The 23,951-nt window shown below is 47.8% G+C and overlaps 4 protein-coding genes, 1 non-coding gene and 1 pseudogene across 5 annotated transcripts; 3 read left to right on the forward strand and 3 right to left on the reverse strand.

Annotated features, from left to right (window-relative positions):
• Nucleotides 1-314: 314 nt before the first annotated feature.
• On the reverse strand, nucleotides 315-2,083 carry LOC117191751 (splicing factor U2AF 50 kDa subunit-like). Its single transcript, XM_033396531.1, has 2 exons — nucleotides 1,913-2,083; nucleotides 315-1,848 (listed from the first exon to the last, which is right to left on the reverse strand). The coding sequence occupies exon 2, from the start codon at nucleotides 1,832-1,834 to the stop codon at nucleotides 383-385; it is 1,452 nt and encodes a 483-aa protein (XP_033252422.1). The 5' UTR covers nucleotides 1,835-1,848; nucleotides 1,913-2,083; the 3' UTR covers nucleotides 315-382.
• Nucleotides 2,084-4,189: 2,106 nt separating this feature from the next.
• Nucleotides 4,190-5,633, forward strand: LOC117192099 (annotated as a pseudogene).
• Nucleotides 5,634-10,127: 4,494 nt separating this feature from the next.
• On the forward strand, nucleotides 10,128-10,683 carry LOC108159390. Its single transcript, XR_004473872.1, has 3 exons — nucleotides 10,128-10,357; nucleotides 10,422-10,500; nucleotides 10,560-10,683. It is a non-coding gene; the product is annotated as an uncharacterized LOC108159390 (transcript).
• Nucleotides 10,684-10,726: 43 nt separating this feature from the next.
• On the reverse strand, nucleotides 10,727-12,218 carry LOC117190898. The gene is made up of 5 exons (XM_033395904.1): nucleotides 12,013-12,218; nucleotides 11,889-11,963; nucleotides 11,431-11,829; nucleotides 11,069-11,376; nucleotides 10,727-11,005 (listed from the first exon to the last, which is right to left on the reverse strand). The coding sequence occupies exons 1-5, from the start codon at nucleotides 12,084-12,086 to the stop codon at nucleotides 10,749-10,751; spliced, it is 1,113 nt and encodes a 370-aa protein (XP_033251795.1). The 5' UTR covers nucleotides 12,087-12,218; the 3' UTR covers nucleotides 10,727-10,748.
• A 6,041-nt stretch (nucleotides 12,219-18,259) lies between these two features.
• On the reverse strand, nucleotides 18,260-19,088 carry LOC117190899. Its single transcript, XM_033395905.1, has 3 exons — nucleotides 19,001-19,088; nucleotides 18,889-18,941; nucleotides 18,260-18,831 (listed from the first exon to the last, which is right to left on the reverse strand). Exons 2-3 carry the CDS (start codon nucleotides 18,927-18,929, stop codon nucleotides 18,327-18,329), a joined length of 546 nt encoding a protein of 181 aa, XP_033251796.1. The 5' UTR covers nucleotides 18,930-18,941; nucleotides 19,001-19,088; the 3' UTR covers nucleotides 18,260-18,326.
• A 3,757-nt stretch (nucleotides 19,089-22,845) lies between these two features.
• Nucleotides 22,846-23,337, forward strand: LOC117191560. The gene is made up of 2 exons (XM_033396389.1): nucleotides 22,846-22,966; nucleotides 23,022-23,337. The coding sequence occupies exons 1-2, from the start codon at nucleotides 22,846-22,848 to the stop codon at nucleotides 23,135-23,137; spliced, it is 237 nt and encodes a 78-aa protein (XP_033252280.1). The 3' UTR covers nucleotides 23,138-23,337.
• The last annotated feature ends 614 nt before the right edge of the window (nucleotides 23,338-23,951 follow it).

Below are 23,951 nucleotides of genomic sequence, written 5' to 3' on the forward strand. Positions count from 1 at the left end.
TCAGCGAAAGAGAAGGGAGAGTGCTCTCAGCGAAGGAGAGGGGAGAGCGCTCTCTGCGAAAGAGAGAGGGGTATGGACTTATCTCTGGTATCGTCTCTGAGGCGATTAAATCCCTTAAAGAACGACTTTCAGCGCAAAAGATACGAACATTCGCACAGATACCACGATTTCTTACAGCTCTAAAGGCTTTTCAGATTACGGCAACTTGTTTATTTATCTGTAGAAAGGCAGAAAAGACACCCCGAAGGATTAAACCTTAAATTGGGAATGGAATTGAGACCTTGAATCACACAAATCGTTCCCTAAACCGAACATAGCCGAACCATAGCCTTTATTTTGAGATCAAAAATTGCATTCAAAATGAAAATCCAATGGAAATCCATCAAAAATCCTCCGACAAATACTTGTCGCGATCGAAGAAGGAACCAATGACAATGCGGCCGCTGAACTTGCGGCCACTCAGGGCGCCCAGAGCCTTCTCGCTGTCCTCGATGGTCCCGAAGTGGACGTACACCTTGCCGCAGCCCTTGGGGCGAGTGCCAGAGTCCCCTCCTCCTTCCCCTTCCGATCCGCTGGCCTGGGGGCGTGGTATCTTGAGGCTAAGAACCTCGCCGTACTTGCTGCACTCCTGCTCGATGTCGGTTCGTATGTCCTCGTACTCCTCGTTGTCCAGCAGCTCCTCCGGCAGCACCATATTGAGAACGCACAGCACCTGGGTGGCATTGTTCAGCCCCGCCGTGGAGCCCGTGAGGGATGTGGCCACAAGGCCGGGCACTTGGATGGGGATCTGCTGGGTGCCCGCGTACCGGCCGCTGGGGATCCGGCGGTCCCCGAGCTGCATGCCGTTCAGATTGGCACTCACCTGTTCCGTGAGCAATGGATCGACGTACTCGAAGAAGGCGTACCCCGTGCTGAGCGTTGTGCTGGGGTCCCTGACCAGATTGAAGCCCCGCAGCTGGCCGAACGACAGCAGCAGCTCCTTGATCTGCGTCTCGTTCAGGCACGTGGGCAGGCCCCCCATGTAGATCTTGTGCGGCGAGTCCGGAACGAGGTTGGAAATCGCCTCGCTGCCCAGGCTCCCAGTTTCCGCTGAGGACGACAGGGACTTGCCGGCCACCGATGAAGCACTGCCTCCGACGGCATCGGGGATCCGGCCAGCGCCAGCGGCAGCGCCAACGGGACCCACTGGATGGTAGTCGTGTGGCCGTCGGATCTTCAGCACCTGTCCACGGAACGAGATGCCATCGAATGTGGTCGCCTGGGTGGCCTCCTGCATCGAACGGAACTCGATGAAAGCGAAATTCTTGTCGAGATTCGCCTGGCAGGACAGCACCGCCTTCCCGTCGAGACAGAGCTGGCCGCCACAGTCGTCGCAAAGCAGCAGGAACTGCTGGTTGAAGAAGGCCATGATGTCGTCCTCGGTGACGCCGAACGGTATGTTGCCCACGTAGAGGCGACGCGCCTGGCGCGTCACCATCGCAATGGCCGCCGTGTCCGCCGTCGGCTGCGTGTCCGACTGGATGCGCGCCACTGGCCTGATCTGGCCACTGGCCTGCATGGCCTTGTACTGCATGGGCGTCACATGGGCATAGCCCTCGGGCGGCACATCCCACAGGCTGGCGCCGTGGCGGCGACGTTTTGGAAGGGATTTTCTGGCCATGGCACTCGAACGGGTGGCACGCGAACGGGATCGGGAGCGGGAACGGGAGTGGGAACGGGAGCGGGAACGATTCCTGAATCGAGGACGTGTGTAGCAGGAAACCGCCTGCTCGGATTTGCTGCCACTTCGATTGCGGTGCGAGAGGCGCTTTTCTATTTTCCGACCACCACCCATTGATATCTCTCTCGCTGGAAAACACATGGGTTGTTTTTTAGGGGAAAATACGTGCGGGAAAAACGATGAAAATCTTACTCGTAAAACAGCGCAAGAATTCACTTTCCTTGTTATTTTTTTCGCGTTGACAGCTTTCACAATGATTGGCACTTTTCCCCTTAGACAGGAGACAGGGTTGCAAGGTGCTGACCGGGCAGGCGCCCCATAGAGTTGTAGCTGACAGCGGCAGGGGGCAGGTGCACCGGCAGGGTTAATTAAAACCCAAATCTAAAGTATTTCTCCTTAGAAAATCGATTAAGAAATACCTTTGACCAAGGAGCGCACCAGCGACATTCCATGGAAAGACACAACTTCATTTGGGATCCTCCGATTCGAGCGACTCAATTAATTCCCATAAAGGCGACACAATAAAACTGTCAACCCAAAGCAGGATCTGGCATAATGAAGTGGGGATCGATCGAGGAATTCTTTATAGATTTTTGTGGTTGTCTACCTTCCACCAGGCAGGCACCCTCCGATAATTTATGTCCCTCAAGGCGAGACTCAATCACCATTCAACGGATATATGGCCTGCGATCCTTTCAGGATAATGGTCTACCGTTTAATGGTTATTTGATGGCACGCACACAGAGACGATCTACGGGAGGATCTTCTTCATGCAAATGCAATCTCTGTCCGTCATTAAGTCTCCAAATTAAATATATTTCATCGCCAGTGTCCAAAAACCAATTAATTTGTTGTTCATTTGTTGGATTTTGGCTGGCTCTTTTTGTTGGCCAATGGCCAGAACCTGTCCACACACACACACAAACACACGACGCAGACACGCAGACACTGACAAACGCAATTAATTTGTCCATTTAAATTCAGGCAGTGAATGCTCTCCCACCTCCTTCCACCTTCCACCTTCCATTCCATGAGGCTGATGATGAGGTAACCCTACTACAGCCACATGCCCCGAAAAAAATATTCTGAACGTTTTTCGATCGGTTCTCATCATTTGAGGAATGCAACAAGCCATCCACCACCGAAGGCGATAAATTATTTTTTTCAACAACTCAATAAAAATTCATAACTGATTGTGCGGCAGATTGTTGGGGGTTTTTGACCGAAAGGGAAAATCAGTTTAAAGAAAAAATAAAATAAAAAAAGTAAAAATTAAATAAAAATAATAAATAATAATACTAATAAATAAAAAAATAAATAAAATTAACAAATAAAAATACAAATTATAATATATAAAAATAATATTACAAATTATAATAAACAACAATAAATATAGGATTAATAAAGAACGCGGGGGAACGTTGTGAGTTGCTGCGGACACCGCAACTCTACGGTTATACCCGATACTAAGTCAGTATGGCTCTCCTCCGGCAGACGCCGCTAATATTAAACGACACGACAAAGAGTGCGTGCGAGAGAGACAGGAAATCAGTCTGAGCGTGACGTCGGGCGCTGCGTAGCTACTGCAAATTGATTTGTTCCTATTGGCTATAAAAATGATCTGATCTGATCCAGATTCAGCAATCTGATAGATATGGTCATTATCTATGATTCTGCGTTTTTAGTTTTCTCGAATGTGCAATATTGTGGATGCAACAGATTTTCGTTCTTTGTGTGGGCGGAAGGGGGTGGGGCGAAATTTTGAGGTTCACGTTTTATAGTTAGATCTACCAGGAGTGCGGATACCAAATTTGGTTACTCTAGCCTTAATAGTCTCTGAGATTTTTGAATATCCCCAGATTTTCGTCCTTTGCGGGGGCGGAAGGGGGTGTGGCGAAATTTTGAAACAAAACTAAAAAGGGCGAAAGCCATAGTGAAAGTTTCAACGAAATCAATGTGCAAGAAAGTAAACACTTGGAAATTGTGTGCGACGCTCAGTCGGCCGTCTGGTAACCGTAGTTCATGGTCCTGGCTCCCAACGCAATCCCAAAAACTACAAAAACGAGTACGAGTCCCACCCAATCCAATCCAAGCCCACCCAGCGCCATCCACTCGACTATGAAATTAAAATGGATGATGGGCAAAATGAAAATGGAATTTTTAATGAGCTGCCGCCGAGGCATAGGCCAAACCAGGGCCCGGGCTAAAAACAATGGCGAGGAGACAAAACAATGGAAATTCGTCCCTGGCTGCGAATGGTGTGCGTCGCAATGAAAACGGCCGCCAACACTTTAAATAGCACCATCAGAGGGGTTCAGAAATTTAGTGGCGCCGTTTGCTGGCCATATCTTAAGCTGTATTTCTCTTGTGGTAAAACTGAGGGACTATTTCACGATCGGAAATTCTATGTTCTTTTATTGGGAATTATTTATTTTATTATTTATTTATTTATTTTCTTGGATATACTTTCAAAGCAATTTAAATCACTCCTTTCAAATCCCGACAGATAAGTGTTAACTCGTATATACACAGTCGTCGTATTGAAACACACACACTGGACAGACTTACAACATGCCGCCCAAGGAAAATGCCAAGGAAGAAAATCCAAACTACTTCACCTGGACACAGGTAAGCGCCTTTCGATAATACATTTACTGGGAAACCTTATCGGTCTCCTTCTGCAGCTTCTCGTGGCCGTGTCCGTGTCCTTGTGCTCCTTCTGCACTGGCTTCTGCGGTGCTTACACCTCTCCGGCCTTGCCCTTCATGAAGGGCGATGATGGCAAGTTCTCGATCACATCCCAGGAAGAGTCCTGGGTGGGTGGCCTTATGCCACTGGCCTGTCTTGTGGGCGGCATTCTCGGCGGCCTACTGATCATGTATATTGGCAGGAAGTGGACAATTATGATCACGGCTCCTCCGTTCATTATCGGCTGGCTGCTGATCGGCTTTGCCACGGTCCAGCAGTGGGCCTGGCCACCTTGGTCCTGCCCGTCTACCTGGGCGAGACGTCTACCTGACCCTGTTCGTGCCGGAGACACCACGCTACCTTTTGTCGCGCGGCAAGACCGAGAAGGCCTAAAAGTCGCTCGCCTGGCTGCGTGGCAAGACCGGCGACGTCGATGCAGAGATGAAGGAGCTGGCCAGCACCCAGGGCGAGACGGCAAATGCCAAGACCACGTATGGGGACATGTTCAAGAAGCGCAACCGCAAGCCCATTCTCATATCCCTCGGCCTGAAGCTGTTCCAGCAGATGAGCGGCATCAATCTGGTGATCTTCTACACCCATCAGATCTTTTTGGACGCCGGCTCCACCATTAAGCCGGCCATTGCCACGGTCATTGTGGGCTTGGTCAACTTTGTGGCCACTCTAATAGCCACCGCTGTCATCGATCGAGTGGGACGCAAGGTGAGATCCTAGATCCGTTATTTGCTTTAATCTGTCTGCTGTTATCCAGGTCCTGCTATACATCTCCGACACGACTATGATTATCACCCTGTTCACGCTGGCCATATTCTTTTTTGGCAAGCACAAGGACTGGGATCTCTCGGGTGTGGGATGGCTGCCGCTGGTGGCTGTGCACTTTCATAGTCACCAAAACGTATATGGACATGATCTGTGAGTTTTGTTCAATGACAAGTTTGGCACTAGATCTTTTGTATAATTTGTTCTCCCTCAGCTCTGATCAATAGCTATGGCGCCTTCTCCGTATATTGTGTGTGCTGCATTATAGGCATGCTATTTGTCATCTTCTTTGTGCCCGAAACCAAGGGCAAGAAACCAGTTTCTGCACCTCACGGCGACGGCTCTTCCCCACCTTCCTTCCTGCTTTACGTGGCAGTTACTCATATGATTTTGTGGCTACAAAGTTGAGGCGTAAATAAAATTATTCCATATTTTTGCTAGCTGTAAACGTGATTCCGAGTGTCTGTGCGGGAGTTGTGCAAGTGTCTGTGCGGATGATATGCTGTAGTAGCTAAACTTTTGCTTAGCCAATGTTTTCACTCTCACTTTGCTTTGATTTCCTTGAGATAACCCAATTAGCTGGAAGTAGAGCAAGCTGCATGGCCCTGTTAGTATCGAAGGATATTCGTATATAAAAACTCCACACAGTCAGAGCAACCTTTTGTTTTCTCTGCTTTACCTACCCCAATCCCCCTATTGATTGGGAATAGTCTTTGAGGCGAATTAAGTTGGTTTCTGGCAACTTTAGTCTCTTTCTCCACGATTCGAGTTCATTAAGCTGCTTAAATATGGACCAAAGTCGAATTAATATTCCGACAACATTTGCCGCATTCCCCCATTTGTGAGGGGAAGTTGAAAGCAGACAGGCCAGGGTCAAGGATCAGAGCAGTGGGCAGGAAAGGCGGGGCCTCTGCAGTTTGCTTTAAATGTTCTCTTTGGTTGCTCTCTCTCTCTGGTTTTTTTAATGTTTGCCTAAATGGTAATTAAAATATGCCCAGATGGTGTCTGGATGAGCTCTGCCGTTCCACCGTCGGTCTGTCCGTTAGCTGGGAGCTGGGGGCAAACGAGTGGGCGAGTCGGGACTCTCGAGGTCAATTTCAATCACAGAGCCAGCTCTGGCTCTCTTACCCGTACTTTGTGGCAGCTAGCAGGACCGGTCAAAGTGCGAAAAGGTCATCTTCAATTGCTACTTTTTCTGTTCATCCTCCTTCTCAGTAGTAAGAGACTAACAGACAGACAGAGAGACGTAACCACAAAGAACTTAAATTGGTTCTGGGTCTGGTTACTCCTCAGATTGCTCTGTGGTCACTGAGAGCCCTTCATGTATTTATTTATTTCTATATTTACTCCTTTACTCAGTCAACACTTTTGCAACTTCTCTGTAAAATCTTTACCATTTTCAAAAAGTCTCCAGAAAGTCTCACTACTTTCTCTATTCTATCACTTCAAGGACTTTACCGCCAGTTTTTAGTCATAATTTTTGCATAAAGCAGGGAGTCGGTATTCAGAACCCAGCAAACTGTGTCAACGCAGCCATTTGGTTTCCAAAACTCACCTCCAGTCCCCCACCCTTTCTCCGCTCTCAATCTCACTCATCCTTTCCTGCTTTTGCCGTCTCTTTCTTTCCTGCTTCTCTGTGGGCCGCCTTTTTTCCGCAACGTTGATGGCGACATAAATAGCTCCCGCTTGGTTGATGTTGATGGCTTAGTCCCACACGCCACCCTAAACGGTGGAAATATCCAGGTAACAGCCGTCTGGCTCATAAATGTAAACTTTTTCGGCTAGTTACATGTAACTATGCCATTTTGCTGGCAGAAAAGTTGAGAGAGCACTGGAGCACTGCTCCCCCTCTCTGGTGATGCCTTTTCAGTTGATTGCCAATTTAATCGGCTCGCAATTTCCGCCTTGACGCACGCCTTAGCTCCATGATTAGTGGGCGTGGCCGTGTCTGTCTAATTTGTATATCTGTGCAAAAGTAGGATTCCACAAAGCGGATCTCTTAGCCGCGACACTTGAAACGAATGACTGTGTGCGCTGATGGCGGAGGGGGCGAATGTGTCGGGCTTTGCCCGTCTATGTATCTATTTATTTTTTTCCCTCTCCGACATCGTCTGACGTGTGGCATGTGTGTGTGTGCGCAGCACCCATAATTCAAATTCGAATACGTGCCGTGCATATGGCCGTAGAGCGGAACCGCCTGGAAATGGTTTGGCGACAGTGTCTGCAGTTAATCTTCGGCCTGAGCCAGGGAAAATGTCAATACTGCATGAGAGGATAAATATGCCTGTCTTTTGTGTGCGCGCCAGAGAGAACCTGAAAAATACTTTTTGGTATGACACACTGAGAAAAAAAAAGTGGTACGCGTCGATGTCAAACGGATCATAATGTTACAATTTTATAAAAGCAGAGATCCATTAATCCGATTGTAGCTGCCTCTTTGGCCTCGCACTGGGCACAAACTCTTTCATCCACTAACTGTTTGAAGGCACTGTTTTCATAGCGGTCCCATTGCACGGCTCGGACAGCTCCATTTGCATATTGAGCTAAGCAAATGTTAATCAATCAAAGCCGCAGACAACTCTTTAACCCATTACCCCGCCCTGCTCCTTGGAAATTGTTCAATTCGCTAAATGTTTGAATGAGCAAACATATTACTGCAAAATATAAATTGTTTAATACAAAAACGAGGGGGAACGTTGTGAGTTGCTGCGGACACCGCAACTCTACGGTTATACCCGATACTAAGTCAGTATGGCTCTCCTCCGGCAGACGCCGCTAATATTAAACGACACGACAAAGAGTGCGTGCGAGAGAGACAGAAAATCAGTCTGAGCGTGACGTCGGGCGCTGCGTAGCCACTGCAAATTGATTTGTTCCTATTGGCTATAAAAATGATCTGATCTGATCCAGATTCAGCAATCTGATAGATATGGTCATTATCTATGATTCTGCGTTTTTAGTTTTCTCGAATGTGCAATATTAGGGATGCAACAGATTTTCGTCCTTTGTGTGGACGGAAGGGGGTACGTCGAAATTTTGAGATACACGTTTTATAGTTAGATCTACCAGGAGTGCGGATACCAAATTTGGTTACTCTAGCCTTAATAGTCTCTGAGATTTTTGAATATCCCCAGATTTTCGTCCTTTGTGTGGGCGGAAGGGGGTGGGGCGAAATTTTGAGGTACACATTTTTAAGTAAGATCGAACAGGAGTGCGGATACCAAATTTGGTTACTCTAGCTTTAATAGTCTCTGAGATTTTTGAATATCCCCAGATTTTCGTCCTTTGTGGGGGCGGAAGTGGGCGGGGCGAAGTTTTGAAATATTTTTGTTGCAGTGACATATCACAGAAGTCTGGATCCAAAACATCGTTGCTCTAGCTCGTATAGTCTTTGAGCACTAGGCGCTAATAGGGACGGACAGACGGACAGACAGACATGGCTCAATCGACTCGGCTATTGATGCTGATCAAGAAGATATATACTTTATGGGGTCGGAAACGATTCCTTCTGGACGTTACACACATCCACTTTTACCACAAATCTAATATACCCCAATACTCATTTTGAGTATCGGGTATAACGAGGGGGAACGTTGTGAGTTTCTGCGGACACCGCAACTCTACGGTATACCCGATACTTAGTCAGTATGGCTCTCCTCCGGCAGACGCCGCTAATATTAAACGACACGACAAAGAGTGCGTGCGAGAGAGACAGAAAATCAGTCTGAGCGTGACGTCGGGCGCTGCGTGGCCACTGCAAATTGATTTCTTGCTTTTGGCTACAAAAATGATCCGATGTGATCCAGATTCAGCAATCTGATAGATATAGTCATTATCTATGATTCTGCGTTTTTAGTTTTCTCGAATGTGCAATATTAGGGATGCAACAGATTTTCGTCCTTTGTGTGGACGGAAGAGGGTACGTCGAAATTTTGAGATACACCTTTTATAGTTAGATCTACCAGGAGTGCGGATACCAAATTTGGTTACTCTAGCCTTAATAGTCTCTGAGATTTTTGAATATCCCCAGATTTTCGTCCTTTGTGTGGGCGGAAGGGGGTGGGCGAAATTTTGAGGTACACGTTTTTAAGTAAGATCGAACAGGAGTGCGGATACCAAATTTGGTTACTCTAGCTTTAATAGTCTCTGAGATTTTTGAATATCCCCAGATTTTCGTCCTTTGCGGGGGCGGAAGGGGGTGTGGCAAAATTTTGAAACAAACTCGTCTCGGTCCGATAGATTAGGAGTGTGGATACCAAATTTGGTTGCTCTAGCTTTTGTAGTCTCTGAGATCTAGGCGCTAATGTTTTACTCTAAGCAAAGCCGCCTATGCTACGTGTGTGTTAGAGAGAGACAGGGCGAGAAAAAATGAAATTGTTTTCTTGATGCTGGCTATAATAATGATACGATCCAATTCAGATTCCGCAGTCTTAAAGATATGGTCATTCTCTACAATTCTACGTTTTTGGTTTTCTCATATCTTTAAAATTGTGGATGCCACAAATTTTCGTCCTTTGTGGGGGCGGAAGTAGGCGGGGCGAAGTTTTGAAATATTTTTGTATCAGTGACATATCACAGAAGTCTGGATCCAAAACATCGTTGCTCTAGCTCTTATAGTCTTTGAGCACTAGGGGCTGAAGGGGACGGACAGACGGAGAGACGGACGGACGGACAGACAGACAGGGCTCAATCGACTCGGCTATTGATGCTGATCAAGAATATATATACTTTATGGGGTCGGAAACGATTCCTTCTGGACGTTACACACATCCACTTTTACCACAAATCTAATATACCCCAATACTCATTTTGAGTATCGGGTATAAAAATACAAATTTACGTCTCCAGATGGTTCATTGCCTAACGTGCTTGTGACGTAGTAAATGTTAAAAAACGATTTAGTAAATCCAAATAGGCCTAGAAAAATTACATCTACTTTCATTCCCATTCAGTCAGTATCTCCACCTCAACGGGACGGGACTGTTCAAAGTTTCTAGTAAATAAAAAATCAACAAAATTCTTTGTATTTTGTAACAAAATTTTGAGAGCTAAATTCAAAGTGCATCAAAATGGCAGATCCAGATGCTCGGGATGCCGAAACCGTACCGCCACCCATTGGCGGGGAAAACAATCTTAGCATGAACAATGAGCGTTTGGATTGCGAGAATCTTGGTAAGGAGGGACACTGACAGTTCTCTCAGTAGAAACTTAGCAGAGAAATTAATCTTCCAATTAGATGAAATGACAGCGATTGATCAATCCCGATAGGCCGGCATTTCCATCAGTGCTCCTTCGCTTCTATGGGAATATATTTGGTTAGTATTTCCTAACATACTCAGAAGTACAATATTTAATGATTCCATTCCATGTTAAGTTGATTTCTTTAGGTCCATATTCGCCTAAAGGAACAAATTCGTGAAGAAATCCTGGATAATGCTGTGAAAAAAAAAACTTTGGCAGATATATTTTCCATGCTTATAAAGCTCTTTATATTTAAATTTTATAATATGTAGTTTTGAAATTGTTTGGGGTATCCTAAGTCTTTCGGCCACCCAAGCCGCGTTTAGTGGCAAACGATCTCGTCTAGAGAGGGTGCTTTGCAATGGCAAGGCGTGCTATCGATCTCTTCGAGAATGTCGGATATTTCGTGGAGGAACTTCTCCAGATTCTCGGGCTTCTGGAAGATATTACTGTCCACTGAAAGCCGCTTGCCGCCCAATATCTTCCAGCGACGCATGCTGGCAATGACATCGCCACAGAAGTCCCGCTTGTTCTTCTCGAGAAACTTCAATTTCTCCTGCAAGACCTTGAGACGCTTCTCTGCAAACGAAAAGGGATACTTCTACAATTAAGAAATTAATTCATGATACCGATTTGACACACTTCCGGCTATTTTCTTGTGGAACTTTTGGGCGTGGGAATCCCTCTGTGCCATGTCGTACATTTCAATGATCTTGTACATTCGTCGGTCCATGTACTTGCTCAGGCGGAACGCCTCCTCACAATGCGGCGGACAGAGACTCTGAAAGTTGGGACCTTTGTACGGAACTCCCGTCAGGTGTCTGTTATTCCGGAAGTTATCCCGCTCCGCCTGGGCATCAGCGCTCCGTTTGGCCATGTACGATCGCACCCGACCGTTGTGGAAACGAAAATTGAGACTCGCTAGCAGCTTCTCCACTCGCGACAAGCACCTGTGGAAGGAGACAGAGTTTCGGAAGCGATCTACACACCGGATCTGTACTCACGTTGTGTTCTTTAGCGAGTAGACGCCGGGTATCGAGTAGGTGCGCAGCAAATGGTGCAGCTTGAAGGCCACACAGTTGAGTAGTTCCTCGGCCGCACAGATCTGCATATGCCGCAGGCTTTGCATATTGTGGACCGTGTGACGGATCCACCAGCCGCGAAACAAAGCCTGAATCTTGGTGGCCGCCTTGGTGTAGTGAATCTCGAGCCGATTCTGCAGCATCTTCTCCACGGTCTTGAAGTAGCTCTTTCGCACTGCAAAGCCTCGCCACCACCGCTGAATGGTAATGGCCGCCTTGTTGCGTTTTTTCAGTGTTTTGCGACTGAAGAAACCTCGCCAGTGACGCTGGATGGTCCGTGCAGACTTGAAATGCGTGTAGTCCAGCAACAGCATCGCGGTCCTGCGGGCAATCTCAAGGAAGTGTCATAAGCTCTATGACCTATTCAAGATCCTCCTTACCGCGACAGCGTTGGCAGTAGCAGTGGTGTGCCTGAGGTACCCTCCTCTATTAACTCGGACTCATTGTCTTCCACCCTTGAATAGTAAAAGATATAGTTGATTCCAATGAGTTGGCTGTGCTTACGAGCTTCCCGAGACCGGCATGCCGTCCGTATGCCTCCGCGAGCCGACTTGCGTCCGATGCCTGTCCCAGAACATGTTTGTAAGTTTCTTAGTTCCTCCCGTAATGTGTTTTCTGTACCTAATTACTGTTCTATACTGTTTCCATGAGTAGTTTTATGTTGTATAACTGAATTTAGTGTTGATTGTCTCACAGGGCTATTGAAATTGACAGACATCACAAGGACTGTTAGGAAAATCGGGCTCCTTTCATGAAGATTGGCCATAATTTATGGACACGAACGATTATTTTCATATAAATCTTGGCCTCCATTGTGCGGTGGCTCCATTGAGGCGGCTGGGCTGGCATTTTTCGCTGTATCAACACGCTTATCGCGATTTACGATGCAAATATGTCCATCTCCTTCTGGATGTGTATCCTATTTTCCTGACTTTCTAGGGATCTAATAAATGGCCCCCCAGTCCCACTTTTAGTTCATCTAAAGCTGCATTTAATTGAATTGTATGGGGCTCCACGAGGCTGAGGCAAATCAATATAACCCATATTTCCAGCCACATTTCTATAGCCCCGTAGAGATGCCCTTGACTGCATCATTTTCGGCTCTAATTGTGTTCTAATGCTGACAAATAGGGAAAAGGCAACCGTAAGAGAGAGAAAGCAATGACGGAGGCAGTGGCAGTGGCAGTGGCAGGGGCAAAGGCAAAGGGACATTTTCTGTTGGGCACGAGGCAGGCATACAAACCCTGCTCATTATGCGCCACAAATGAACCACACACACACACACACACACACATAGAGGGGCACACCGGAGACGGAGGACGGCAAAGGGCGAGCTGCTGCTCGAGCTCAACGGCGCGAGCAAAAGCAACACAGCTAAGCTCAAGGAGGATATCAGCGCGGCACTGGGACTGCAGAGGGGCATCAGGGCGGTGTCAGAAGAACTCTGCGTGGAGGTCAGGGATCTCGACAGCCTGGTCGAGAAGGAGGACATCGCAGCAGCGATAGCTGCATCGATAGACGCCCCCAGCGTGGACACCAGCGCCATTAAAAGTCTGAGGCCATCGTTCGCTGGTACGCAACTGGCAGTTGTGTGCCTGCCGCCCGTGCAGGCAAGAGCCCTGCTCATGGTGGGGAAACTTAAAGTCGGATGGACAAGCTGTAGGATCCGGGAGCGGACAGGTCAACGACGATGCTACAGGTGTCTGGAGTTTGGGCATCTAGCAATCAGGTGCAAGAGCGCGGTGGATCGCACCGGATGCTGCCTCAGATGCGGCGTGAACGGGCACAAGGCGGCAACCTGTCAAAGCGATCCGCGGTGTTTCATCTGCACCGCTAACAACAGCAATGAGACGAACCATTATGCGGGTAGCAGGAGATGTCCAGCAGCCAGGAGCGTGCCCAGCTTGCCGGCCCAATAATGAAGGTTATGCAGCTCAGCCTCAACCACTGCGCTGCGGCTCAAGACCTGCTGAGCCAATCCATAAGAGAAATGGCAATTGACCTCGCCATCCTAAGCGAACCTTATCAAGCTAGGGAGTCCCCTGGGTTCATCTTGGATGCCACCAAAAAGGCCGCGATATGGCTATGCGGGGCGACGCCATTGCAGCTTTCCCTCTCAAGCGCTGCTGCTGGGTTTGTGCGCGCCAAGGTCGGAGGTGTGTGGATATACAGCGTCTACCTTGCCCCAAGCCTGACGCTCTCCGAGTTCGCAGGTACTCTAGACAACCTAGCGGCTGATGCTAGAGGACGTCACCCAATAGCCATTGGAGGGGACTTCAACGCGTGGGCTGAGGAGTGGGGAAGCGTGGCGACGAATGCGAGAGGTAGAGCTCTGCTGGAGATCATTGCGCCCCTGGACATCGCGCTCCTCAACGAGGGAAACCAGCATACCTTCTCCAGAGCAGGAACAGGATCGGTCATCGACCTTACATTTGTCAGCAGCTCACTTTTTAATTCATCGGGCTGGAGCATCAGCAACATCTACACAGGGAGCGACCACAGGGCAATTATATGGGACACAGGCCAACAGACGTGTAGCGTAGAGACAGCTGCGCCCAGATGGAGATGCTATCGCGCCGAAACGCTCAATACGGCACTGTTCATGGAGCTTATGTCCAACCTCACGGCGAATGGAAATGCTGAATGCATGGCCAACCATGTCATGGAGCATCTGGAGGCAGCATGCAATGCCACCATGGCGCAGAGGAAGCACTACGGTCGCCACCACCAACCTGTGTTCTGGTGGAACGAGGACATTGCCGCGCTACGCCGGGAATGCAACCAAGCTCGACGCCGCTACCAGCGCTCGCGCGGAAGCACTGCCTTTCCGCAATGGCAATCCACGTTTAGGGACTGCAGAAGGGCCCTCAAGGCGGCCATTAGGGATAACAAGCGCCAGTGCTTTCTCAAGCTATGCGACTCTGCGGAGCAGGACCCATGGGGAAGGGCGTACAAGTTGGTGACGAACAAACTTTGCGCCAAGAGGCAGGCACCCCCACCGGACCCCGACACGACAAGATCTATCGTGGAGGAACTCCTTCCGCAGAGGGCTGACCACATCGGGGATGTCCGTTGCCTCACACTGCAACCGCACAGTCAGGCACACATCGAGGAGGTGTCACTCGAGGAAGTCGAAAGCGCAGCCAGGAGCATCAGCCCGAACAAGGCTCCTGGGCCGGACTCTATCCCGAACAGAGCCCTCTTGCTCGCCCTCTCCACGCGTCCGGACATCTTTGCGATGCTGCTAAATCAGTGCCTTCGGGAAGGAGTGTTCCCTGTGAGGTGGAAAATACAGAAGCTAGTGCTTATTCCCAAGCCAGGCAAGCCGCCGGGGACAGCGTCGTCGTATAGGCCTATCTGCCTGATCGACACCGCGGGTAAACTGCTTGAGAAGGTGGTCTGCGCGCGACTGGAACGCTCCATCGCGGAGGCTGGCGACCTCTCACCGCACCAATACGGCTTTCGCAAGGCCCGATCCACGATAGACGCCGTTCGTAAGGTGGTGGACATTGCCTCCGGTGCAATTGCCGGCACTCGGTGGAAAGGCGGCGGGAAAGAGTACTGCCTAGTAGTCACCCTAGACATTAAGAACGCGTTCAACACGGCGAGGTGGAGCTGCATCCTAAGGGCGCTGGAGAGTTTCGACACACCCAGGTACCTGCAGCGGATGGTACAAAGCTACTTTGAGAGAAGGCTGCTTTTGTACGACACGCAGGCTGGCACGGAGGAATACGAGGTATCGGCAGGCGTCCCGCAGGGTTCAGTGCTTGGCCCCACTCTGTGGAACGCAATGTATGACGGCATCTTGCGACTCAGCCTCCCCCACGGAGTACACATGGTGGGTTTTGCAGACGATGTGGCTGTCCTAGTGGTGGCAAAAGACCTGTCCGGCGTGGAAACGACCTGCAACCAAACGATAGCGCGCATTCATCAGTGGCTGGACCTGGTCGGGCTCGAACTCGCACCCCACAAAACAGAGGCAGTGCTGGTATCCAGCCGGAAGAAAGTCGAGACGGCCAACATCTCAGTGGCAGGTACCCTGGTTTCGTCTAAGCGCGCTATCAAATACCTTGGTGTCCTGGTGGACACACGTCTCTGCTTTCGGGAGCACTTGGCCTACATGGGCACGAAGGCGGCGACCACCAACGGTGCGCTCTCGAGGCTAATGCTGAACACCCGAGGACCAAAGCAATGGCGGCGACAACTGCTAACGATTGTCACGAGATCGGTGATGCTATATGCGGCGCCAATCTGGGCAAAGGCCCTTCGAACAGCGAGCTACGCACGGGGTCTGGCAGCCACGCACCGCCTCTCTTCGATTCGGATCACCAGTGCCTTCCGAACGGTCTCGGACGAGGCAGCACACGTGATCGCGGGCATAGCACCCCTGGAATTCCTGGCGGATGCACGGTCCACATACTACCAGGAAACACATGGCAGAGGAATGGACGCGGCGGCGAAAAGGCAGGTACGCATGGCGTGCAAACAGGAGAGTCTCAGAAGGTGGCAACAGCGCTGGGACACGACCACTAAGGGGCGTTGGACCCACCAGCTTATCCCGTCCATCGACGCGTGGGTAAGCAGGAAGCACGGGCAGGTCAACTTTTACCTGACTCAGCTCCTCAGTGGTCACGGCTGCTTCCGAAGCTACCTTCATCGCTTCGGGCACGCGGACTCCGCAGAATGCTCTTGGTGCGGGCACTACGTGGAGGAGGATGCCGAGCATGCGATATTTTTGTGTGGCAGGTTCGCAGCGCAGCGCCAGCGGCTAGAATAAGCGCTGGGTGGAGCCGTAGTCAAGCAGAGCTTGGTGCCGTGCATGCTCCTGTCCCCGGAAAACTGGGAGGCGACGAGCTGCTTCGCGGCGACCATTATGAGGGAACTGCGCGCTGTTGAGCACCAGACAAGAGTCCAGTTAGTCTAAACAAAGCCTGCACATGTGTGAAGCATTGCTTCACGGCCGTACCACACATGTTGGGCTTGCATAGTCTAACCTTTAATATAGTTTGCTTTAAGTATAAAATAAGTTGTAAATACAAGCAATTAAATGGAATTTAAAAAAAAAAAAAAAAAAAAAAAAGAGGCGCACACCTATGGGCTGCCGCCACACACAAACAAACGGGCGGAAATGAAACGGAAATTCTCATTTATGGCGCCCTTGACGCCATTTCCAGTTTCCCACTATCTATCTATTGGCCCTGACAAGTTGGCACTGCTTGCTGATTTCTGATTCAGATTGGGATTCCGCTCTTGATTGCAGTAGTAGTACGACGAGCGACTGCGGCTGCCATGAGATTTATGGTCTGCTCCCTCATGATGCTGTTTGCTGACCCAGTAACTGATACCCAAGGATGTGCCCACATTTGTGTTGGCTCGCCGCAAAGTTACTTGTGCACCGAGCATCTACTATAATTGCACTCACATTACCAAAGTCGATGAGGTTTTCCAAGCCATCGATTGGGCCAAAACTTTGCAGACTCGACTCCACCCGAGGGTTGTCCTGTGGTTAGGGTCCTTAAAGGTTTAGCTGTAAATTAGTTTTTCCACCTGACCGAAATCAAGGCCATGCCACGGGGACAACTTGTTGTTTGATCCCTAATTCAATCCACAGGCAGCAGGCAGCCTGGCTACGGATTCCTCGCTTGGGTTTAATTGTGGACCAATCAGATAAGATGTCTAGACGAAACGAAACGAAAGGGGAGCCTCTTTCAGCTCTTTTTTTGTGGAAGGGGTGCGGGGAAGCCTTGTATACGCTTGTGTAAATATTGAAAGGTTCCCCCTGAGTTTATGACACATGCGGAGAAGGGTTAGCGCTACGACCGTTCCCAAATCAAATTGGAAAAGTACTAGCCCGTAGCGAAGCAATGTCCATATATCCAATGGGGCCACAACTCGAACCCCATCCCGCAAAGAGTTTACGACCCAGCACCCAAAAATGCAAACCAAAAATTGGTCTGCCTGTCAGGGGCTGGTTCTAGAGGACAATGCCAGGTGGAGACCGACTTTGGTCGATGGAGAAACTGAATCCAAAGCCTCTACATCATTTAGTTGCATGGAACACAATATTTGCAATCATAAACACAAACTCTGTTAATAAATAAACGTGTAAGAAGTGTTTTAATGGATTAGCTGTGGCTGTGTTTCCGGTGTCCTCTTTTGAAAAGTCCAGAACAATGGGAGCCTCGTTTGAGTGCCGGTAAGTCCCAATTCAGTTCCGAAGGTTTCAGAAACCCCATTGTTGCTATTTTATATTTCGTATCGCTTTGTATTTCAAGCAGTTAATGTAAATTCAATAAAGTGTAGCGAATCTAGTGTCTTCTGTTTTCGAAGTCTCAATAGCTCAATCGCCCTTCCGCTTCTACGCCTTCACTCTTTGTGTACGGCTGAAGACCCAGGGGTTCAGTAAGCAGGAATTTTCCTGGCCAAACTTTCTGTCTGAGCTTCGTTCTCTCCTCACTCCACCTGATACAAATTTATGACCGACCAAAGTGTAATCAACAAAGTGAAACCGGGCCAAGAAGAACCGCCGAACGAAGGAAACAAAACCGTTTGGGGTGGATTTGTTAACTTGGTTAGCGGGCAATATTTCCTGACACCATGTATAACAGGTCCAGTGAGAACAGCGAGAAAAACAGCGAACTACGCACAAGAACTGCGAACAACTTTTGACTGCAATAAAGCACAGAAGAGTAGAGAAATCAGGTGGGCGGATAGGGACTAACGAAGTTGAAATGCTCTACAGAGATTTGACTCTAGTTCCATTCAATTTAATTGTTCCCTGGAGGAAGCATCTTTGGTTGTATTTCTTTGATCACAAATTAAGCTGCAGTCGGTATATCCAGAGGTTCGAAGTATTCACCATGCCACAGATACCCAAAGTACCAAAAATAATAACTGAATAAATTCTCATCGATCAGCAGGCGCTGCATGAGCAATAGAAGTTCGTCATCCATACGCAAAATGATCCGATTGCCGTCGAGAAAGACGCACTTGATGATGGGAACCACACTGTGATCTACGGAGTGGATATACATCAAGAGTTGCCTTATCACCAGGTCCCGGGCCGAGAGCATCTTCTTGGGCGTTGCGATGCGCACCTCAACGCCCCGAAGACGAGCCTCCATAAGAGCCTTGCACAGAGTCTTATGCGAGATGGTCAGAATTGCCAAAACGACATGGAACCTGGCCCTCTTAATCCGCTTCACTATACGCTGTACCCGGCAGTTTTTGCAGTGCCTTTTATTGCAATTCGAACCTTTGTGGTGGTCTTCCAGCTTGTCCCCGAAAACTGCCAGCCAGCCGTTGAACAGTATGTAATCCAGGCTGCAAAAGCCATAGAGATAACCATAACTTGAAACGTGTAATTGGTGCAAAACTTACCAATAAGACAGCATTGAAGAAATGCGTTTAAAGTATTCCATTTTGCAGTCGTACTAAATTAGTAAATAAAAGAGTGATAAAAAGTAAAAAGGAATGATACTAGGATCTTTACTTTAATATGCCATTGGAAATCTGATGTTTCTAAACTTATTTTATGTGTGACGTCTGACACAAAATACAGAGGTATATGATTTGAAAGCACCTCCATTGGTGCATGAGAATGATTTGCTAGTGGAAGGGTGCTACAATGAGCAGATTCTCTAAAAATATTTAACTCTAATAACAATTACTGGAAATTTCATTAGGAATTGCTTACAAATGGTTAACCAAGCCGTGAACTTGCTTCGGAAAATTCTTGTAAACTTTAAAGTGTCATCCCTGATTATGATGCCCCACCGCAAGCAGCTATAGACAATTTCCTGCTCCCTTTCTCTCTCTCTCTCTCTCTCTCTTTTCCCCAGATGCTAACTAACTAATGCCCCAACTAATTCCATGAAGAAGCAGCAGTAGTAGCAGCAGCAGCCGGAGGAGGACGACGAAGACAGGGCCCAAGCCAAATCAGTTGCGCTCTAAAATTTTGCAGAGCTTGCCACACGCATACACAGAGATCTCTCATTTGGAAAACTTTAAAATTAGTTAAGTTGGAGCCCAGATATCCAATAATGCAGCCCCGAAAATGTGAACAAACAAATTTATCTGCGAGAGGAGACAGGGACCCTCTCCGTGCTTACATTTGAATGGATTGGTCCTGGTCTGGGTTGGGATTCAGTTTGGGTTTGGGCATGGTTTTGCTGCGGGGGATACTCGTATATTTGCATCAACTTTTGCCTGCTTGGGTGCGCTTTGATGTGGCCTCGGACTGCGGTAGACTCGTACTCGACTCCTCGGCAGCAACAAACTTGATCAGAAACTTTCAATCAAATTAGCCCCGATGCATGCCCAAGCTCATGCATGTTCTGGTGCCAAGAAATGGGATGGGGGAATCCTGTTAAAGTTTTCATCTGGGTAATGGATGTTAATTTTTTTTAGTTGGTCTAATGAGGAAGCCCGTAGATACTCTCGACCCCATTGTCTCCTTAAGCTGCGGTGCGGGAAAGTGAAAGTGCGGAGGAGTCTGCAGTTACTGAAATTTGTGCGGAGCAGCTGGGAAAGAAGTTAAAAGGACAATTTACCGTCTGCTTGGGCTTCTCATTCGCCTTCTGGTTGTGCTTCCACTTCTGATGCTGCTTCTGGTGGTGCTTCTGCCTCTGCACTTTGCCTTGGGAATGCATGAAAGGGAAAAGCACAAAAATATTTCACGTTTCCAACTTTGTTCGTTTTTTCTAGTTTTCCTTTCGAGCATTCCCTCTTCTCTTGTGGGTTTTGGGGTTTAAGCCATGGTAAAGCAGTGCACTGCCAACGAAATTTAATGAGATGCTATGGTTCGGGAATGGGTTGGGGGTTGAAATTGGGGCTGGCTGGTGGCATGGCCTCAACTTGAAGCAAAACACTTAAGTTTTAACCCAAATTGTTGCCAACAAAGTTTGTAGACTAACATTCTTTTTGAGACAATTTTGCGAAAAACTGCTTTCCAACATGAGAGTAGACCACCCACACATAAACAAAGGAACGTATGGGTGTATGGATGGATGTGTGCATAAAGCAAGCTGTGAACATCTAAAGAGTAAACAAGGCATCCAAAGAGCCAAGGGGCAGCCCTGGATCTGCCCCAAAGCTAAGTAACAATAAACGTTTCAGAGAGCAGCGAGAGCCTGTGGCGCTTGGTCCTCACAAGACTTTGATATCAAGACAGAAAAGAGTTCTTAGGTGGGATTTAGACTATATTTCAACTTCAGTTAAGCAAGGTAAGGATTTAGGTGAAGAGCGAGTCTGGTAAGGGGGGCGGGATATCAATGAGAAGAGCTATCCATAGGCCATAATTCATACTCAAAGAAAGAAAAATAGAGAAATAATAAAAGATTGAGTAATAGAAAGAGCAAAACAGTGCTTAAAAACTAGACAATCGCCTGGATGGGCGACATATGCAAAAGGCCACTCACATGTTGGACCAACTATTATTGCCCACTCATCACGCCCGTCCCCCCAGCCACCACTCAAATGCCCGCGGCAGCTCCTGGCTGTGTGTTAGCCATGTCTGGCCTGCCTGCCAGCGACATGTTGACCTTAAAAAACTTGACGTGTTCAAATGTTGCGAAACAACTCTAGGGCTTTCGACTTGAGCACTTTTTCTGTTCACTGTTCGCCGTTCGCCGTTTGCTGTTCGGTTCGTTTTGCATTTGATGATGAGGACGAGGACGAGGATGGTATACGGCTACATCTATGGGTTTATGCTCCTCTCTTTTCCTCTTTTAATCTGTGCTGCAATGTGTGTGTGTGTGTGTCTGCGTGTGTCTAGTCACTTAGTTCTTTCTTTGTTCCAAGTTCCAAACTCGGTGTTGATGTACTTGCAACTTTTTTAGATCAAATAAAACACTTTATTCTCAACTCCGAAAAAGCTTCAACACAATTTCGATACATCGACGGGTATATATCTATTTGTGGCCACCGCTCACGTGCCATATGCTGGCCCCGCCCCACTCCGCTGGGGAGCACCTGCCACTGGCCGTGGACTGCCACTGGTACTGGTCCAAATTGTTAAATCGATTGCATTGCCAAAATAAATTCTGATTTGACAGCCAGGCAAGTACGAGTACGGTATTCGGCAAAGACAGGGCAGCGCTGTGCAGCGCCAACTTTTGGTAACTATTATTTTGTGTAAGGTGTCAGCACGTTCCAAGTGAACCGAGCTGATGGGGAAGGGGAAAGCCTTTCTCCTATGCATGATGATGCTGCCAGTGCTAGGATAATCCGCCAGCAGTTTTAGCAGTGTCGCATCCCTAATCCTAGTGCACGCAATGTGATGATGGGGCCACCGCAGCAGAGGGCTATGAAACCATATGGCACAAAATTATGCATATGTGTGCCCTTTTTCCACTCGTTTTGGCCAATCCCCCAACGTCCTGGCCCATTCAGCCATTGCCCCTCCGACGAGTCACGAAGCATGCCACCAAAACTCGAAGTATGCAACAAAATGCGAACTTTTTACAACAATATTTTATGTACTTTGTATTTGCTCGTAGTTTTGGCTGCCGCACCGCCATAATTTTGTCAATAATATTTGTTTGTTTTGGCCATAAATACAAGTCTCCTTTTATTAGTGGTTCTCCTGTTCCTCTTTATTTCGGCGTGTCAATGGCAGCCCGACCGATATTGATATACGAGCGGGAGTCATGCAATGCGGCAAATGATAAACAGCAACGCCTCCAATAACAGATACAATTGGGCAAGGTGAGGCAGGCATATTTTTATATTCTTATATTTTATATAAATATATCCTATTTTTACTATGAATAAAAAAAAAAAAAAAAAGGTAAGGCAGGCAGGCAGGCGAGCTGGGGGCGGCAATAAGAGGCCAGCAGACTCCCCGAATGAGGTAAGAGTTGGTATAAATAGAAAACCGAATGAAATTAATGCGGTACATGCAATTGAAAGTGAATAAAATGTGGAAGAAAGTTTGACAGCTCGAAGCAATGATAAACGAGAGGCATTCAGAAGGGAGATCTCAAATAAGCTCTGAAATGGAGCTAGAGGGTGTCTAATACTAATTGCTTTTACTACTAAACGGCACTGAAGATGTGTATCTTTGAATTCCACCTTTACCAAAGCTGGCCATTAATTGATTATATGAATTCCAATGACTCAAAGATGAAAAAAATGAAAAATGATAAAATCACACAAATTTTAAACGATAGATAGAAAGACAGCTGTTCGAGGCTGCACGTTGGAATAAAGTGGGTTTGAATGGGTGGAAGAGAGCCCAGTCCTCAACGAACGGTTCGAGGGAACAGCAGAGCGTTTCAGTTCGATGGCTAGCAATGAAAGTCTCACAGATCTTACAGGTAGTAGTCATCGACACGAATGAGTTCCGCCACAAAAGCAATTTACATTCCAATATATGTAGCATCAGAGGAGGAAAGCGCCCACAACAACTTGATGATGATCATTGCCACCTTGACCTGGGTGCTGCTCAGCATTATAAGTGAGCCAAAACGAAACGAGGAGCTGCCTTAATAACTACCTTTCTTCCCCTCCAGCTCTGTTCATTTACTGCTGCAACTATTGGCAGGTGCTCAGGTCGAGGCCGCGTCGCCACCAGAGAGAGTCGGAATCTGAAGTCCAACAAAACACCCTGCTCTCATTGGATAATTAGCAGGGCCCTAAAGAGAAGCAATCGACCATGATTAGAAGAGCCACGGGCGAAGGATTATTGCCAAAAGGGGGAAAACCACAATAAAGGAAGCGAGAAGCAGTGCAACAGCTGTCGGCGATCATCTTTTGGGCACCGGCCATATGGCCGTGCGCAGCAGCAGCTTCCATTTTCATTTTCCATTTCCGTTTCCGTTAAGTTAATTCCACACGACAGCAGCAAAGCAGAAAAGAAAAAACCCAACCAAAAAAGAGGAAAATTCCATGTATTGCTGTTTCCCCTCTTTTTTTTTGTTTAGTTTACAATTTCTCTCAGTTTTTCATTTCGTCGTTTCGCTTCCATGTTGCTCTGAAAAATATTTCACTTCTTCAGCCATCGGAAGGGGAGGGAGGCGAAAGGGAAGCAGACCTGAGATATTTGCTGGAAGAGTTTTCATTTCTTTTTCTGGAAAAGTGAAAAACATCTTTTATGCAAATTTACCAGTTGGATCCAGGGAGCCAGAGAGCAGTCAGCAGGGGCTGGCAGACCGGCGTGGCAGGCCGGAGCTAACATGACTTCCGCTCTTTAACTGGCTTAATGTTCCAAAGGCAAAAGCAAAACAAGAGTTGGGCATACCCCCTCCTAAAAAAAGGTTAAAATTATTTGATTAAAGTCGAGTGTAAAGCGGAGGAAAGCTGAAGGTAAACAGATAACTGTGCGGCTGCCCCAACCATATCCGAAGCTCTACAGACATATCATGAGAGGAGGCAATGCCAGGAGACTGCCAAGCCATCAAAGTAAAGGAATTTACATACGAGTACATACGAAAATAGATACA

Source organism: Drosophila miranda, assembly GCF_003369915.1.
Source record: "Drosophila miranda strain MSH22 chromosome Y unlocalized genomic scaffold, D.miranda_PacBio2.1 Contig_Y1_pilon, whole genome shotgun sequence".
Taxonomy (NCBI): Eukaryota; Metazoa; Arthropoda; class Insecta; order Diptera; family Drosophilidae; genus Drosophila; species Drosophila miranda.